The sequence below is a fragment of the Laetiporus sulphureus genome (assembly GCF_001632365.1).
Source record: "Laetiporus sulphureus 93-53 unplaced genomic scaffold LAESUscaffold_45, whole genome shotgun sequence".
Classification (NCBI taxonomy): domain Eukaryota; kingdom Fungi; phylum Basidiomycota; class Agaricomycetes; order Polyporales; family Laetiporaceae; genus Laetiporus; species Laetiporus sulphureus.
The window spans coordinates 120,927-138,655 of NW_024468554.1; the positions used below are offsets into that span (position 1 = coordinate 120,927).

The 17,729-nt window shown below is 46.8% G+C and overlaps 3 protein-coding genes across 3 annotated transcripts; 2 read left to right on the top strand and 1 right to left on the bottom strand.

Annotated features, from left to right (window-relative positions):
- Nucleotides 1-5,239: 5,239 nt before the first annotated feature.
- On the top strand, nt 5,240-11,461 carry LAESUDRAFT_738506 (aldehyde dehydrogenase; the record flags this gene model as incomplete). Its single annotated transcript, XM_040910904.1, has 16 exons — nt 5,240-5,409; nt 5,461-5,583; nt 9,155-9,227; nt 9,276-9,425; nt 9,475-9,503; nt 9,564-9,565; nt 9,616-9,683; nt 9,806-9,889; nt 9,945-10,022; nt 10,071-10,158; nt 10,816-10,888; nt 10,940-10,995; nt 11,056-11,115; nt 11,169-11,207; nt 11,263-11,335; nt 11,395-11,461. The coding sequence occupies 16 exons, from the start codon at nt 5,240-5,242 to the stop codon at nt 11,459-11,461; spliced, it is 1,233 nt and encodes a 410-aa protein (XP_040760546.1).
- Nucleotides 11,462-12,076: 615 nt separating this feature from the next.
- Nucleotides 12,077-13,562, bottom strand: LAESUDRAFT_660962 (NAD(P)-binding protein; the record flags this gene model as incomplete). The annotated part of the gene is made up of 10 exons (XM_040904903.1): nt 12,077-12,184; nt 12,237-12,326; nt 12,387-12,442; nt 12,505-12,580; nt 12,632-12,825; nt 12,893-12,966; nt 13,024-13,059; nt 13,121-13,287; nt 13,344-13,378; nt 13,439-13,562. The coding sequence occupies 10 exons, from the start codon at nt 13,560-13,562 to the stop codon at nt 12,077-12,079; spliced, it is 960 nt and encodes a 319-aa protein (XP_040760547.1).
- A 1,946-nt stretch (nt 13,563-15,508) lies between these two features.
- On the top strand, nt 15,509-17,466 carry LAESUDRAFT_716593 (uncharacterized protein; the record flags this gene model as incomplete). The annotated part of the gene is made up of 6 exons (XM_040907270.1): nt 15,509-15,685; nt 15,746-16,628; nt 16,730-16,884; nt 16,936-17,254; nt 17,322-17,353; nt 17,401-17,466. The coding sequence occupies 6 exons, from the start codon at nt 15,509-15,511 to the stop codon at nt 17,464-17,466; spliced, it is 1,632 nt and encodes a 543-aa protein (XP_040760548.1).
- Nucleotides 17,467-17,729: the final 263 nt, after the last annotated feature.

Sequence of the window (17,729 nt, forward strand, 5' to 3'; positions counted from 1 at the left end):
TCTAAAATTTATACCTTGGCATGATGTCAAAGGTATATTGTAGTGGGAAAACTGTGACACGAACAGACCTTATTCAAATGTTTGACAGTCCAAGCAACTCCCTAAATATGTATCAAAGCCCAACAATGTCTATGGAGATAGATACTCAGTTGAAATTGAACGAGACCTCGATGATATCATTGATGGTGTTGATGCACTTGAACTCCCAGAGGGTGAAAAGCTAGCCCTTGAAAATGCCATTTCAACTATGCATCTCCTAGAGCAGTTAATAGTAGAATTCATTCTTTCTGCTGATCCTTCATATGGACCTAGTCCAAATTTATACAAGCAAGCCATGGCTCATGCTGCCCGTGACCAATGGCAAGATGCTATAGAGGATGAGATTAAATCTCAAATGGCTAATAGTATATGAAAATTGGTTGACTTACCTAAAGGTCATAAAGCCATTCCCTGCCACTGGGTTTATGTAATAAAACCTGGTGCACCGTACAAAGCATGCCTCATCACCAAAGCTTCAAGCAGCAAGCTGGCATAGATTATGATGAGATTTTCTCTCCAGTCACACACTTTGAGTCACTTCAACTCTTGCTAGCACATGTAGCTTTACATGATTGCGAGGTAGAGGCCCTCGATGTAAAGACCACCTTCTTATATGGCGAACTGGAGGAAGAACTATACATGGAACAATCTGAGGTTTTTGTAGTCCCCAGGATGGAAGATGAAGTCTGCCACCTCAAAAAGGTGATTTATGGCTTGAAACAAGCTGGTAGACAATGGAACAAAAAACTACATGCTGCCTTATTGAACTTAGGCTTCACGAAACTCGACTCTGATGATATCAATCACCGACACAAGGGAGAGCCTCTAATTTTGATTGTTTATGTCAAAGATCTCCTACCGATGGGTAGTAACATGCAACATATCAAAACCTTCATCAAAGATCTTTCAAAATACTTTGAAATCAAGCATCTTGGACCCATTTCTAACTTCTTAGGAATGAGGATCCAACACGATCGTTCTGCTCACATCATCTGAATTAACCAAACAGAATATATTCTGGAAACTCTTGATCAGTTTGAAATGAAGAATTGTAAACCCAAACAGTCATCATTACCATTCGGTATCAGATTGGAGAAAGCCAGCAAATCTTACCAAGTTGATATGAAATTTCGTCATCATTACCAATCAGTTATTGGCACCTTACTATGGATCGCCCTTGATACATGACCAGATATTGCATATGCCGTAAACTGGCTATTGCATTACAACAACAATCCAAATGAGGAACACATGAAGAATGCTATGTGGATCCTACATTACCTTTGCCATACCAAGGACTATGCCCTCTGGTATTTCAGTACATCAAATGCTGGTCTAATCAGTTATACTGATTCAGACTGGGCCAAAAACAGGGATGACCAACATTCAACGTCAGCCTATATATTCTGATGGCAGAAAGACCAGTTTGTTGAGATACAAGAAGACAACCCACAGTGGCTCTGTCATCCACAGAAGCTGAATATATTGCTCTGTCTGATTGTTCTAAGCAGGCAACATGGCTTCAAAGTTTTAAATCTGCACTAGGATTTAGCACGGAGATGCCACTCTCACTCTGTGTAGACAATCAAGGTGCAATATTCCTTGCAGTCAATCCAGCTCATAATCACCAAACAAAGCACATTGATTTACGCTATCATCGCATATGCCACAAGATCGAGAGAGGGACTATTGTCCTCTATCATGTTCCCACTGAGGAACAATATGCTGATCTGCTTACCAAAAGTTTTAGTTATCTACGAGTTGAAAAGCTAGCATGGTATATCAACCTCACTCATACTTAAATCAATTATTTGATCAAGAAAGAGTGTTGAAGGATTCACATCCTGATGATCTTATAGGAGCGACTAGCACTAGCGAGCATTGATCACATGTAATGAAACCTTATAGAAGGTTCTAGCAACATCTAGGAGTGTCTGGAATGACTGATGTCATATCCTAAGAATAGAGACCAGTCGTATTATTCACCAGAGTCGTACGATGTCCTATTAACCAATCGTATAATCCTCCAGGATCATACGATACGGCCATTACCATTGAGTAATATACCATTGGACAATACCTGTTGCCACTGGACTAAATGTATTAGCTAAATATTACTCATCTATGTAAGTAGATGTGGCTGTAGATACCAGAGGTCCTATGACTGGTGTACAGGATCTTGTACCACATGTATAAATACTGAGTAGCTACAGTCCGAATAAAAACAAGTCTCTAAGCCCCACAAGGCTACTCTCCACTTCAGCTGTAACTTGTTCAACATACCTGAGCTGAGCTACATAGAACTGCGCATTCAATGACATTTCCTGAAAGTCACTGCTTCAAGCTGATGGCTTGGCAGCATCAGATTCTACGCATCTGTCACAATACAATGCATATCAAATCAGGCTCCTTCCCATCTTGCTTTCAGGAGTTTGGGGGGGGGCCCATCCTATATAGAGAGGGTACATGGTACCACATCCTAGACCAATCAGCCATGTGCTCAATCATGATGTGATCACTCATTTTGAACTTCTCACTCTGATTTTTCCCTCCAACTCCCTACAGCAGCTGAGAGAAAACAAAAGTAAACATTGGTATTCAGTGTGCAAACATCCCCCATTTAGAAGGCTCATCTCCATGTGGCAAGTAATTTCATGAGCTAGACATGTGAAGTATCGTGTCCATTTAGATACTACAGTGTGCTCAGTGCATAAAGCTACACATGGTCCTACCCTTGAAGATATTTGCAAGAAGACTCTTAAACAACTTGGCCATGATTCATGCCAATGGCAAGCTTAGGTGGCATTTAAGAGATGCTGAAGGGCAAAACATACACTGTTTGTGTCATACTGACAGTCAGATAGGCATTTTGAATGCCTCTGCTGTTCTGGATGATGGCATGAGAAAATAGACTAACAAAGCACTCACATTTCTCGAGTGAACATCGAGGTGACATGCACTTAGAATGCAGTGCTACAGAATTCATTATGAAAATCGCAATATTTGGTATCTCACAATTGCCCTATCCATTCCCTTTTTGAATCTTAACCACCACCATCACCATGGGTGGCTAAAGCTGTTTGGGGAATCCAGTCCCTGCATGTACCCACTCATGACCATGGAGGACCCGAAAGCCCCTCTAACAACATTTCATGCTCACCGAGATCTTCCACGATGAGGTGGAGCACATCGATTGCCTTGTAAGCCCCTCTCTCGCACTTTTCAGTGCCAAATTATGCACGTCCAGCACCACACATCAGTCGTCCCCCTCCCCTCCTTCACCCACCATCTTTGTAACCTTTGCCGACTCCTTCATTCAGTTCCCATAATGGATGGCCCCCAGGCGCTCGATGGATGGGCTATGGCCTTCATCATTCCCAGTCTTCTCCTCCTTTTTCCCTTTTTCACCACCTCTACCCTGACACTCATGGACCCCAGACCATCTCCTTGATGTCTGCAAGCAGCCTCTGCTTTGCGCAGAGCATTCAGTTCACCAGCTGTGCAGCTGGCCTTGGAGCGTGACTGTGATTGCCTGGATCAGGAAAGTTTTTGTCAGATTTGTGATGAGCTCTGTAGATCACCACTAGCTATTTGGGTGAGAAGTCCGAGAACAGGTTGGGGTCAGGTCTGACCTCACTGATGTTAAAGTACTATGCTTCTATTATCGGTAGTCCTACACTCAACTTGTTCGTTTATACATTTTTGACACGACCTACGGCCGTGTATAAATAATATATTTTAAAAAAAAGCAATTGCCCTATTGCAGTGGTTTTCAGCCACAGCACAGATGTTTACATTTGTTTTCTCCCAGCCACTATAGAGAGTTGGGGAGCGATTAAGAGTGCTGAGTTTAAAATGAGCTGAGTTCGAATATTGTGGCACAAATGTGGCTGAGGTGGTGCTAGGATAAAGCACAAAGTCCCACCCATAATATTGAGGCGCCCCTTAAACTCCTAGAAGTGGATGGGGAGGAGCCTGGTTTTAAACAAAAATCAGCCCATACCGGTGGAGAAGGACTCTCAAATGCGCCGGAGCTCCAATGCTTTATAAAGTATGAGTGACATCACGTGCCAGCATCTTCAGCGCTGATTAGTGCAGATTGATCTCACGGAGCTGCCACCTTGGCTGCACAGCTCTCTTCCACTGCGGTACATGTCACTAAAGTTTGGCACCTTTCTGTAGCTATCAAAGTGCCACAGGCTACTAGAAAACCAAACCTTGAGGGGAAGTCCGACTGCAGGCAAGATATGCATAAATCTGAATCTTTTGGTGATTATGCCAGTAACACAAGCAGCAGCGCCTGTCACTGCAGATATGTAACATGTCAGCCGGTGTTTTGTATTTGTGAATAATCTGTGAAATGGATTTGTCTCTAGCTTAGTATCAGGATATGATTGGCCATTGTGGTCTATTGATATCACATAATCTACTTACATCTACAATTACACATTTTCATTGCTGAGTAAGTATTATGGTGCTGTAGCGAGTAGAACAGCCTTTTGCCCCTCATATTGACAAGGGCGATTACAAACTGTTAATCTCAGAAGTTTCATTGATTAGATTATGGAGAGGTCTCTCGGTATGACATTGCAGATCTGAGGTGATGTTTGATGATTAATCTTATGGAGGCTCACAGGGATGCCTGATGTATATCTACAGACAGAAATAAGGTCGCTGCTGACAATCAACTTAACTGTGCAGTCCATAGAGCCTCCAAGGTGAGAGTTGTCATCATTATGAAAACTACAGGTGTTAATGAATGGAGTGTAGACGTTTGTCTTGGTCGACGATGAACGCAATAAGGGCAGGTGCGCAGGATCCAAAAGCACTCAAGGGCTCGAGTGTCACAGCTGCTGATGCTATTGCTTGGCAATCGCACAAGATGTGGTGTGCACATTCTGGCAGTTCTGCTTGGTTCTCAAACCATTAAGCATCAATAAGCATCAAGCTTCAGCCTCATCAAGCAGAGGCAGCTCTATGCACTGCCCACATAAAGGACCTCTAGGTGCTCTAACATCAGCCCTTCTACCCTCCTTGTGGTTTGTCAATAAGAACATATTCGCATCCCAAGCAATGAAGATACTTTCTGCTGCATTCTAGCATGCCGTCCAAGGCCCTCAGGCAGTTCACTCCCATCAAGAATATCCCCCAGGTGCATTCACTGTATGTGATGCATTGTACCATGTGATCAGTTTTGGCCATGCAGATTCACGAACGTCTACGCAGTGGATTCTGCTCCGAGAAGACAAAATTGATTACATTCCGAAAAGTACAGCTTCTCTGGTTCGGCCACCTCGTCCAGGACAACATAAAACTTTTCAAGGATGCGTTCGCTGCAGACTTGGGAAGGTGTGGCGAGGAGGCCAAATTGTAAGTTGCTCAGCCACAGCTCTCTGCATTGGAACAATTGATGTCATATAGCCTCGAACTGAATGGCACGCCCATAAAAATCAAGATTGCACTTGATAATGTCGAAAAATGGGCAGTGCCGGAGAAGTCACCATTCTCTCTGTTCTGGTGGGGCATGTCGTCTACGATTAGGAAGTAAGGCTCCAACATTTCTATCTATATACTATGTTACATAGTTTTAACTTTACTATATCTGTTTATTTACAGTTGGGCCTGTACATAGTAGAAGATGTATATATATAGTATAAATAGTTTTATGATGATATAAGGCTATTGAGTGCACAATTGCTAGATTTGACAGCACAACAGTGAGTCAATTGAAAGTCATAGTGTTTGACAGAAGCCACCACTGACAGTTGATCATCATATAGGATCATGAACATGAGTTTCCTGTCATTTCTTGAGATTTCCTTGTCATTTCTGGTGCAAGTGTTGACATTAAATACTTGTTTTCTGCTCACTGTCATGTGTGTGCTGATGCACACAGCTCCTTAAAGGCCTCAACAATCACAGAGGCTGCTCACAGTTGAGTAGAACTCCACCAAAAGATGGGACCAAAAAACTATATAAACTTTATATAAACTGTTTATATGACATATAAACAACTACAGTCATCAACCGGTCACTGAGATGCTCAAATCTTTTTGACACTCTAGCGGGAGACTTTCTATACATAAGTAAGATCGGAGTTCACCAGTAGTTCATGTACTACAGAACTGCTATATCTATGAAGTTTTTATTCTAATCGAGCACAAACAGAGGGCATGGGAGGAGAATCAGTGTCGCAGTCCTTATCAATCAAAATTCACTCTTTGAGACACGGTCACATCATGCTTCCTTCTTATCATATTTGAAAACCAATAATTGATGTGTCTCACTCAGATCCTTCGCTTTCATCCGCGTTCTGCTCATTTTTCGTGCAACCATCCCCTTCACTGTCCTCCTCCTCAACAAGCTTCAGCCTTGGTATCGCTTTCTCCAAACCAAGGGCTTTCAGTTCTGGCTTTCTCCATGCTGGCCGCCGATGCTCTTGCTTGGCTTTATCATGTTCTATCTCCCACTTTTTGACTGCAAGGTCAAACTCGGCCCTCTTCTCCTTGTTTCTGGCTTTCTGCATCTCCTCCAAAGTCTTCCACTCAGCAATGACTTCTGCATGTGCAGCACGCTGTGCCTTTTGCTGCTCCTTCTGCTCCCTCTCATGCTCAACCCTCACCTCATAGTCGACCACCTCCTGATAGAACTTGTCACCAGTCAATAACTTTGGGAGGCCATCTCCAAAGAGCCTGCCTGTCTTCTTCTGTGCCCTTGTCTCTGTTGCTTGCAGTTGAGATTGAGACCTCTCGACATAAAGGCTCTGTAGAACAGCCATGGCCTGCATCCCTACTGTGTGCGCTTTTCGAGCCTCATTGCAGATTTCTGATTCACACAGGGCAGCCTGAAGCTCTCGCTCCAGGTGAGTTTGAGGTTCAGCATCAAGGAGATATCTGTAGTGCCCTTGCTTGAAAGGAGAGATTGGAAGAGTTGTCACAGAAGTGATTGGGTTGGTGGATCTGATGCGAGGGGCTTGTGTCAGAAAGGCAGCCAGTGTATTCTGAAGGGTGTGGGTTGATGGGGAAGCATCTGCTGGCCCAGACTGCAAGGAAGAAGTAGATGGGGAGTCCGTAATTGTATCCCTATCACATTCCGCATAATGATCATCATGCTGGTGCATATGGAGCTGATTGCGAAGGAGTTCGGTGACAGCCTGCACCGCAGGTGCTGGCTCATAAGGGAGATATAATTGGATGGCCATTTTCTGGCTTGGCACCATCATTTCTGCTGTAATGACATTACGATCGAATGGCACCACACCGGTCTTGCGGAACGCAGCACGAATGTTTATGCTCGTAAGAGCTCTTATGTGCACTTGTGCATAAACTTCAAGAAAATTTTGTTTCGTGATCTTCTGGCCCATTCTGCACTCATAGTTATCGTGTGCCTCAGTCCAGTATCACTTCAATGCTCCGAAGATTACAACGTCGAGTCCTTGATAAACATGGGTTGCATGCAACAGATAGCAGATGACAATAATATGATGGGTGCAGGCATAGTCAAGGAATCCCTTGGTGTAGTGGGAGTTGTGTCCATCCATTATCAGAAGCCTGCATCATCCAGCAGCTTTCACTGTTGTTTGTGTATCAAAATGTTTAATCCAGGCAACACCAATCTCCCCAGTCGTGTACCCCTTCTTGGAGTATCCAATGCTATACCACGATGAGCATGCTTTTCAACTTATAGACAGCACGGAGATATGCTTATGCAGCATTTAAAGGATTGTCTTGCTTCCACTTTGTGTGGTAGGCCTCACCCTTGAAAATCACTGCGGGTGGAACTGAAGTCCCATCAGCACAAATGCTGACAATAACGGTAATGTTTTCTCTGTTTCCACTTCGCTGCTGGTATTGTACCTGAACACCTGCAGGCCCATATACACACTCACGATTTCCAACACCTCCCTGTAGCCCTGACTCATCAGAACCCCATATGCACTCTGGTGAGATTGGCTCCTCACCCTCATTGCCTTTGATTGCAGCCTCTAGAATGTCGTAATAGGCTTCATTATTGTTCTTATTAACTGCTCGAGCCCAAGAATGATCCAATGAGTGAGACCAGTATGGTCTGAGGCATTCAGAGTGCTTCTCGACAAAGCGGTCAGTCCAGTTCTTGCCAACTCCTGTTGCTGGAAAAATGTTGCCATGTTGTGCACCAGCAATCTCATCAACAGCCTCCTTGATACAACAGTGGGTCAGTGGAAAGCCTTGATGTGCAACAGTGATGGCGAAGGTCAACACTGCCTCTATCTCCTCCTTATTGAGCCAGCCTTTCTCTTCTGCATTTGACTCTTGAATGCTCCTGCCACCCTTTGCTCGTCGGCTAACTGTCTGCTTGTCAATCTTGGTCCTTTTGCCTGTTTCCTTGAAACATAATTCTTCTGCCTCAGTGCAAATCACCCGCAAACCTAGTTTGACTTCCCCTGGCCCTTTGGCTGATTCACTCAGCCATTTGTCTGCTGCCCATTTGATCCACTCCTCCTTCAGCTCTGATAGCATTTGTTGCTTCTTGGTGTCTGACTTTGCTCAGCCAGGCATGTCTTGATGACAATATGCAGTAGGAATGTGAAGAAACGTGTAGGAATGTGTACTTGAAGTCGAACCAGCTGTGCACCATTCAGCTGATGCCAAATATGGAAATAGCGTGACGTGACAGAGGGCTGCTGCGTCTCAAGGCTCTCATATGCAGTCTCTTGCTTGTTCTGCCTGTTTAACACTCGTTTCCCTTTGCACAGCTCTCAAAATTGGGGTAATGCGTAGCCAAGGAGTTGAACTTCATTATGAGATTCATAATTTCTAGCAAGACGCAAACGTGGAAGTATGAAAAATCGTAGATTGCGAGGTTTCAATTTCACACTCATGTAAACTTCAACAAGAATGAAAGCTGGTGAACTCCCTGCCCAGCCCATCCTTCTAAATTTGTTTTACAGTAGTATGAACAGTGTATTGATATCCATGCCAAACCAGAGGGCAGATGGAGTCAATTTGGGGGGGCTACATGGATTTGTCTCATTGACCGGTGGTGTCTCATTGACCGGTTGATGACTGTATTTACTATATACTATTTATTTACACCTCAGGAGTGTAAATAGTATAAATAGTTGGAGCCTTATTAGGAAGGAGCTGAAGGGGACCGTCCTGATCATCAGCCCGTTCAACTATCCCGTCTATCTGCTCCTGTGTCCTTTGGTATGTGCTGCTATCTAATTCTGGAATGTAATTGACCAAGCAGTACAGGCATCCGCGATCGTCGCCGGAAACACCATCATGCTCAAACCATCAGAGTTGACCCCGACAATGACGAGCCTGTTGGCTGAGCTTGTGTCCAAGTATCTTGACCCCGACGTGGTCCAACTCGTTAATGGCAGTGTTCCGGAAACTACTCGGGTATGCATTATCAAGTCACTCACCGTCTATCGATTGACAATCACGACAGGTCCTCGAGCTCCCGTTCGACCACATTAGGTTGCTAAGGCCAGTCGTGCCTTAGGATGGTGCTACATTTTGGTCCAGTCCATTACACAGGTGTGAACCCATGTTATGTTCCATAACTGCTCGCGAACTCCCACTCTGGCAGGTAATGGCCATGTTGCCCAGATCGTGATGACAGCAGCTGCTCATCACCTCACCCCCGTAACGCTCGAGGTCTGTTACCGTGCGATGTCTCATGCTCCACACACTGCTCATCAGTCTTCCTCATAGCTCGGTGGTACACCCATCCCACGCACTCGTGTCGTGCCACCAGTCCAACGTTGCTTGTAGGAAAGAACCCGTGCTTTGTTGACCCGAACTGCGATGTCAAAGTCTCAGCAAAGCAGATCGTGTGGGGCAGGCTCGTGAACGGAGGCCAAGTAAGTGCACCATTCCGTGTGCACATATAGGCTCGGCTCAATCACGCCGCGCCAGCTCTGCTTGTGTCCAGACTATGTCCTCGTCCCAGAGGGCTTCCAAGACACCTTCGTCGAGGCACTCACGGACGCGTATGTGCCCCGCAGGATTAATATACTCACGTCTGCTGACACGCATGTCCAGATACAAGGAGCTGCACACCCGACGGACCCGTATACGTCCGGGCTGGTGACGCGTATCGTGAACGAGCGCCACATGGTGCGCCTGAAGGGTCTGCTGGACGCTACGAAGGGCGACGATTAAGGCTCCAACTATTTATACTATTTACACTCCTGAGGTGTAAATAAATAGTATATAGTAAACAGTTATCTATATGTCATATAAACAGTTTATATAAAGTTTATATAGTTTTTTTTGGTCCCATCTTTTGATGGAGTTTTACTCAACTGTGAGCAGCCTCTGTGATTGTTGAGGCCTTTAAGGACCTGTTTGCATCAGCAAGCACATGACAGTGAGCAGAAAACAAGCATTCAATGTCAACACTTGCACCAGAAATGACCAGAAAATCTTATGTCATACAAGAAATGACAAGAAACTCATGTTCATGAGCCTATATGATGATAAACTGTCAGTGGTGACTGCTGTTAAACACTATGACTTTCAATTGGCTCACTGCTGTGCTGTCAAATCTAGCAATTGTGCACTCAATAGCCCTATATCATCATAAAACTATTTATACTATATATATACATCTATTTACTATGTACAGGCCTAACTGTAAATAAACAGATATAGTAAACAGTTAAAACTATGTAACATAGTAAATAGATAGAAATGTTGGAGCCTTAGCGACGATGCGCTCATGAGCGAGTGCGTGCCCGCGCATTTGATCTGAGCGTTTTGCTGACTGATATCTGTGATTGAAGAGAGCTGTTTGGTCCGATCCTCGCTGTCGTTCCTGTAAAGGACCTCGATGAGGCTATCGCGTTCGTCAATGCACGGTACGTCTGATACCGTTACATGTTCCGGCGCTTTGACGAACATTTCCCCAGCGACAACCCTCTCGCGATCTATATCTTCACGCAGAATACGAACGTCAAGAAGAAAGGTGTGTTGTCCGAAGATCTCATTGCATTCACGTGCTGACTTCGAGCTTCTGGCTTCCCAGTTCTCGACAACACCCAGAGTGGCTCGGCCTCCGTAAATGAAGTGATCATGCACTGCCAGGGTGAGTGGCCGAATGGGATATAGCGCATCCGGAAGCTGAGTAGTACCACCCAGCGTATGGCATGCCATTCGGAGGGATTGGCGCGAGCGGTAGTAAGTACAATGCTGTTTCGTGCCCCGGCACAATGCTGACGACAAGGACCAACAGCGGGCTATATGACGGGTAAGTATGCGTTCGACACATTCACACACCTGCGAAACACCGTGGACAACCCATACTGGTCAGTTGGTCTCCGAATTGTTGCATGCTCTAGCAATGACACGCTGGCGTGCTGCGCAGGACCGACTCGACGGTGCTGTCTGCACGGTACACGCCGTACAAGATCAGTCGCATTCGCATATTATAGGACCTTCGACGATGGCTGAATTTGCATTATGTAGCCTGGCCCGCTTTCATGGTTCAATTGGCTGCTGCGCCCCAAGTTTCCGGCGTTGCTTCGTGAAAAGTAGGCGAGTGAGGAGCGATTTGTAGGCTCGCGTGCCTTCGGATGTCACGCAAAGACGGGAAGGTGCGATTTTAGCGAGGAACTATTTAACGAAAAGGTCGCATGGTCTGGGGAGTTCTTTTGGTTACATGCGGGAGGACGTATACCAAGGTCTCATTTGGTGTATCCGTAGCGAGTGCGATCGATGCACGTCACGCACGGAGTTCATTCTAGTTTAGTTTGAGTCATCATGAACGAAGATTGTGCTTTACAGTGCTCCTATGCTTATTCTTACAATCTTGAAGCAGCGTGGTATGTGAACGTCGCAGGTACGTGGTTATCGCATTCATATCCTGAGGCTGTCTACCAACCTCCATCAAGCCATCCTCTCAGAATCGTCGTATTTTGTGTTGGTCAAATCATGTAGCTATGGGAAGGTCTCAGATGTGGAATTCACAGGAAGGATAAGTACAACTGTAACGTTAGGCTGAGACTCGAAGCTTTCCACGATGGACAGCGTCAACGTCCGGAATACATTCATCTGTCCTTGATCTGTTCCTGAAGCCAATTCCACAGCTGCTCGCCAATCTTGTCATCGTACGCCTCCTTACGGCACTGACCGACCTTGGCCCATGGAATCAAGAACTGTGGCAAAGCGTTTCATGATATCTTATGTGGTCACAGAGGTGGAACACACCTTGCCATTGTGATTAAGAGCCCCTGGCATTGTTCCTGCCCACAGTTGTGTGAGAGCGCCCCAAGGTGCAGGGCGCAGGATTGTCATCCGCTGCAATCAATGTAAAGGCAGTGGCTCAGCATCGTACGTAGTGTTAAAGAAGATCCGCACCATAAACTTGCGTTTGCCGTCGGGTACATATCGCTGCAACTCGGTATCAATCCCACCTTAAGCGCAGCTTGCGTGAGCACGAGCCGATTGACGACAGGTAGCAGTATATGACGGATACCAGGATTAAGCGAGATGGAAATGATGCCTTTATCAGCGTAGCGCTTTGATAGTTCTCGTGCGACTACCACATTGCCCTGTGAATGCATGTTAGAGCAATCGGTACTTTGACATAAACGAGCACACACAAATTTGCTCTGGCTGTATAGGTTCTCGGTAGACATCTTGAGCCGTGCCTGCCCACCTTTGAAGGTGTCCCAGTTGAGCGTGTACAGATATGCGGCACTGGAAGCGGTAGTGATCACGCGTGCGTGATGGTCGGGGGAGCTCTCCACCCCTGCGAAGAGAGCGGGCATGAGGAGCTCTGTAAAGTAGAAATGACCTGAAGAGAAAGACAGTGAGAATGATGGCGATAGCGGGAGACGCCATTGACTATGTAGACGAATTACCGAGAACATTCGTGCCGAATTGAAGATCATACCCATCTTCCGTGACCAAATCGACCGGACACCACATGACACCACTTAAATGATTCAAGGCATTAGCCGGCAGTGAAACGTACGCAGGCTCAATAACGCACGCGTTGTTATATAACGCATGCAAGGCCGGCTCCTTACTGGTGGGGTCATGATGGGACTCATCGTATAACATCGTGGACTATTGCGGGAAGTACAAACCTTGAAAATTCCTGAGCAGCACGCTTGATTGAGGCGAGAATACTGAGATCCAACTGTAGAAAGATCGCTTCCCTCCCCGTCATCTCCTTCAGTTCTTTGATTGCTGATTCCGCCTTCTCCTTGTTGCGAGATGCCATGTACACCTTCGTGTTATGCTGCAGCAACACCTGTAGAACGGAAGATGTTGGCATTCACTCGTCGAGTTCACCGAACCAATGTCCACCTTAACAGTTTCCTTGCCAATGCCCGTGTTGCCTCCTGAAATAGGAATGTCGAGTTCGTCCGGTTCTGCGCATATTAAACTCGAGAAGGGCGCACCAGTGACTATTGCAACCTGCCCTGTCAAGTCAGGGATCTGATCCGGACTGAATTCTGGCTTCCCGGGAAACAGCTGCGAGATGACAGCTATGATATTTCTGAGGCCGGAGAAGGCACCACCCATAGCTGATGACGGTGAGGAAAAGACGGCGATGTGCAAAGCGAAGTAACGTTGGGCAACGCCGGATGTGCTGACACAGAACACGCAGGCCCATCCTATATATTCATGTTTGTCACGGTGGGTGGTGGGAAAGACAAGAGGGAAAAGAAGAAAGCGTGGGTTCCGCGTTGCCCGAAGAACTCCGTTTTGAAGCACGGCGTCGTAACGAGAAGAGCGGTCACATAACGGTAATGATTATCTAGGAAGATTCGCAATTCTCATCAGAATCTGCGGCGTTCAAATTAGACGAAGAATAATTGAGCTGCTGTGCCCACTACGAACCATAGCAATCAAGGCATTAGCCTGAAACCCCCCCGCTATGCAGATTTAGCGAGATTCTACCAGCAACAGTCGGAGTTCAGTAGTGCAAGCATCCAATCCTCTCTCAAAGGTATTCGAAACGCATGGTAGGCCCGGCGTGGACGGAAGACTGTCGCAGATTCAATCAGAATGTATAGGATCTGCAAAAACCGCCTATCCGTTGTCCGAACGCAGCACAGCAGCCAATATACACTGCTGATACCGGGCGGAATGGCACGCAGGGACCGTAGCTATACTGAAACGGCGCTCAGTTCATCTCCCGCTCTTGCACGAGTCGCTCGGATGTCACTTTTAGAAGGATCACACCACAGCCTCTCGTGGTTCAATATCACGTACATGTCAGGGACCACAGAAGAGTTGAGCGGTAGCGTGTACTTGCCGACAGGTATGTTAGCAGCACGAGGTAGAGCGACGTCAGCCGAGACGTTCGTACTGATTGTCTTACAGATGAACGGAGCGGCATGCGGGGGAGGTTCCTCTCCGGAGCTCATGACCGAAATTACCTCTTCTCGTGCCCGTTCCTTGAGACGGATGGGAATTTAGTAGATGATAACGCTGAAAAGTGCAACGGTTGTCAAGCCCTCAATACCTCGTAATCCTTCGGACATGTTGACATGTTGGTGTGCTTCGGGCACATGTACGATCGCATTAAAGCTGAGATCGTGAAATTTTGCTGATAGCAAAGCGAGGACATGGTCCAGTATCCCATCGATTGTTCTGCTAGACTTCTGCGATGAAATAGTCCACTCCAAGGAACGAAGAAAGATGTATGCGGAATCGGATCATAAAGTCGCCATCTGTGAACGTCGCCAGCGCATTTAACGTAGTGGCTTAGTAGAGAATCTGACAACTTATCTAGCGATTTTAACTGGAGTACGACGGAGTGGCCTTATATGCTAGTTCACTTAGGCCGTCGTCGTTGCGACTCCACTGCAACCGTGAGACCGACGCGAACTGCTCGAACCCCCCAGAGGATACATTGCAAGAATGTACAAAAGAATCTCGAGCGTTCCAGTGGTAATCGTGGAGTTATGGATCCGTAATGTCTCTTTTGCCTCATGTGAAGAAAGGCATCAAATACCTTTTTTCTAAAAGTAGCATGCAGGAGCTGTGGCGGAAGATAGATACGTTTTGCAACTCCGCTGTGGCTGAGGACTCTGTGGCGACCAGATCATCTATCGCAGTCATCATCCTTGCTGAACATCTAGACTATTCTGATTTTGCATTGACCTCGTACACAGCTTTGCTGCACTACTTTCCGAGACACGAGACGGCATCATGTTCTCAACGCTTTCATCCGATCTTATTCTCCATGTTTTGTCAGAGCTCACTATTCATGACCTGAATTCCCTGCTTGTAGTCTCCCGTCATGCTCACGACTTCCTATGCGATCATGAGGATTCGGTGTATCATCAAGCAGCGATTTTGCACAAGTTTTCATTCTTAGAGATGCCTCTCGAAGATATAATTTCGTCACAGGGACGATGGTTGGATGGTGTCCGTAGTTGGAAAGAATTCTGTAGGCTTCTCAATTCCTTGACGTGTGAATATGTGAGATTGACAAGCTTGAAGGCAGAAGACAGGTTATTATGGAGCGTAACTGGGACGGACGAGGTTTTGTCAGAGAGGGCGCCTACGCCCTCGACGACAGCATCCTCCATTTTAGGATTGACGAGAAACAGCAGACCGCGCTCATCGCAGGTCGGACCGGTGGTCTCACTGTACGCGCTTTGGAAGACTTCAGGATTCTGTATGAGTTTGATAAGGTCAGTCAGTACTTCGTTCACTCACTCGCCCAACTATCATCAATTGACAAAGACACATAGCACTACATGAACCGGCGATTTGAACTGTCACATGGCTTTCTTGTCTTCCCCAGCCGGAAACGTGGCATCGAGATATGGCGGCGTATGGCAGATATATTCTCTCGCTCAGAAAGTCGTGTCAATGTAAAGGTAGTCTCTACTCCTCTCACTGAATCTTCGCCATTCGCGGCGCGCGACTTTCAGTTCGCAGAAGCCCAGCGCACGGGTGCTCAAGATGTCCGTTTTGCGGATCTCGTCACTCTGGACACACCCAATCACGATCTTCGGGGACACTACACACCGCATGCGTACCTTGGCGCGCCGTTCATGTCTAGCATCCGTATGTTCCGTCTGAGTTTCCCGGTGCTCGCACTCATGGGTTCTCACGACTCAAACACGCTGCTTCTTCTCGATGTGTGCGATGGCACACTACTGCAACAGATTTCCTTAAGTCGCTTGCGCTTCATGGGCGCCCCGCCGGATTTCAGGCTGACACCGGATGTGGACCTAGTGATCATGGACATCGACATCTCCCACGACTATGTCTGTGTATCCTTGCTCAACTCGCTGCTGCTCATACGTCGCCGCAGCGAAGACTCCGCAAATCCTGCGAGGAGCAGTGCAGATGGGGGGACGGCCGATCTCGCTCTTGTGCTCACCGAAAGGAGCCCTCCTCAGGCATTGCAGCAGCTTGCCATGCAGCTCAACACGACAAAGCCATCGGCTAGATGGGCCCATACTTCTAGTGTACGGCATGAATCATACGGCAAGTTCGAGTTTGTGGCTTCTGCGGATGCGTTAGAGAGAATAGCCATTGTGCCGCCCCCCGAGAGTGCACAACAGGCGACTAGTCTCGCTCTCGTGCAAACCGGCCACGGAATGATGCAAGCAGGATTCATAGCAGGTATGCCTTAGCGTCTTGTGAAGCACCTTTTTACGGCTGTCAATGACTCTGATTTTGCTCTAGCACAATTCTCGCCAGATGGGCGCCATTTGGCTGTGCAGGAACGGCATATGGACTGCTTTATCTTATATTGGATTATGCGAGGGCAGTATCTGGATCTAAGTCTCTTTTAGATATCGCCCGACGTGTCTATATCGGGGATTCGCTGAAGGATGTCATATGGGGAGAGCAGCAGAGACGAATCTTTGTCCATACTGTAAGCATTCACCTCTGCTTGAGAACACGAATAGGCTAATGCACCATCCAGGTCTCAGGAGAGATGTATATCATCAATATCGACCCGGCATACCACTCGCTGCACGTGCAGGAGCCCACCGCAGGTTTTCTGTCAGCAGACAACACTGCGGCCGACAAGGACGACCTGTTCGCACACATAGCCGTTTTCCACCTTGCGGACTTCAGCAGCAGGAACATCGGGAGCCCGGCATCCATGCGTGATGCATCACCTAGCGAGACACAAATCACGCGCACCGGGCTATGGATGATGTGGGAACTAGCGATGCTAGAGAGTCGCCAGGTCCAGCGAGATACCGCAATATTGGCTATCAAAGAGCCTCCCAGAACGGGTGGGTGTCGCAGCTGGCGTCGCACGTCACATGCGATAACGCTGATATATTCTCCATTAGGAACTAGTCTTTCGCTCTGTTTTTTGGATTTCACTGCCGGTATGTGATAGACGCCTTCCAAATTTCAATAGATATGCGTACGATAGAATGTCGAAAACTTCATCTTAGAAGATCGATCGATACCCGCATACTATTTTGCGTTGTGCTGTTGATAGTAAGAAAAAAAACTATGATCACCCGAGGAGGATTTTACCACATGCCTATAGTCGTTTTCCCAGGAATCTTTATAACGATTGTCAAGCGGGATCCCTCTTCGGCGTTGCATGCAAGGTGACGCATGGCTTCGAGCAAATGTTAAGAACTGCCTGGCAGGACTGCAACGGTGAGGAAGCTTCAGTCATGGACTCGAGATAAGTGGTAACACAATATGCGCTCCAATGCCATGGATAGCAGCTCCACGCAGAATCATAGTGGA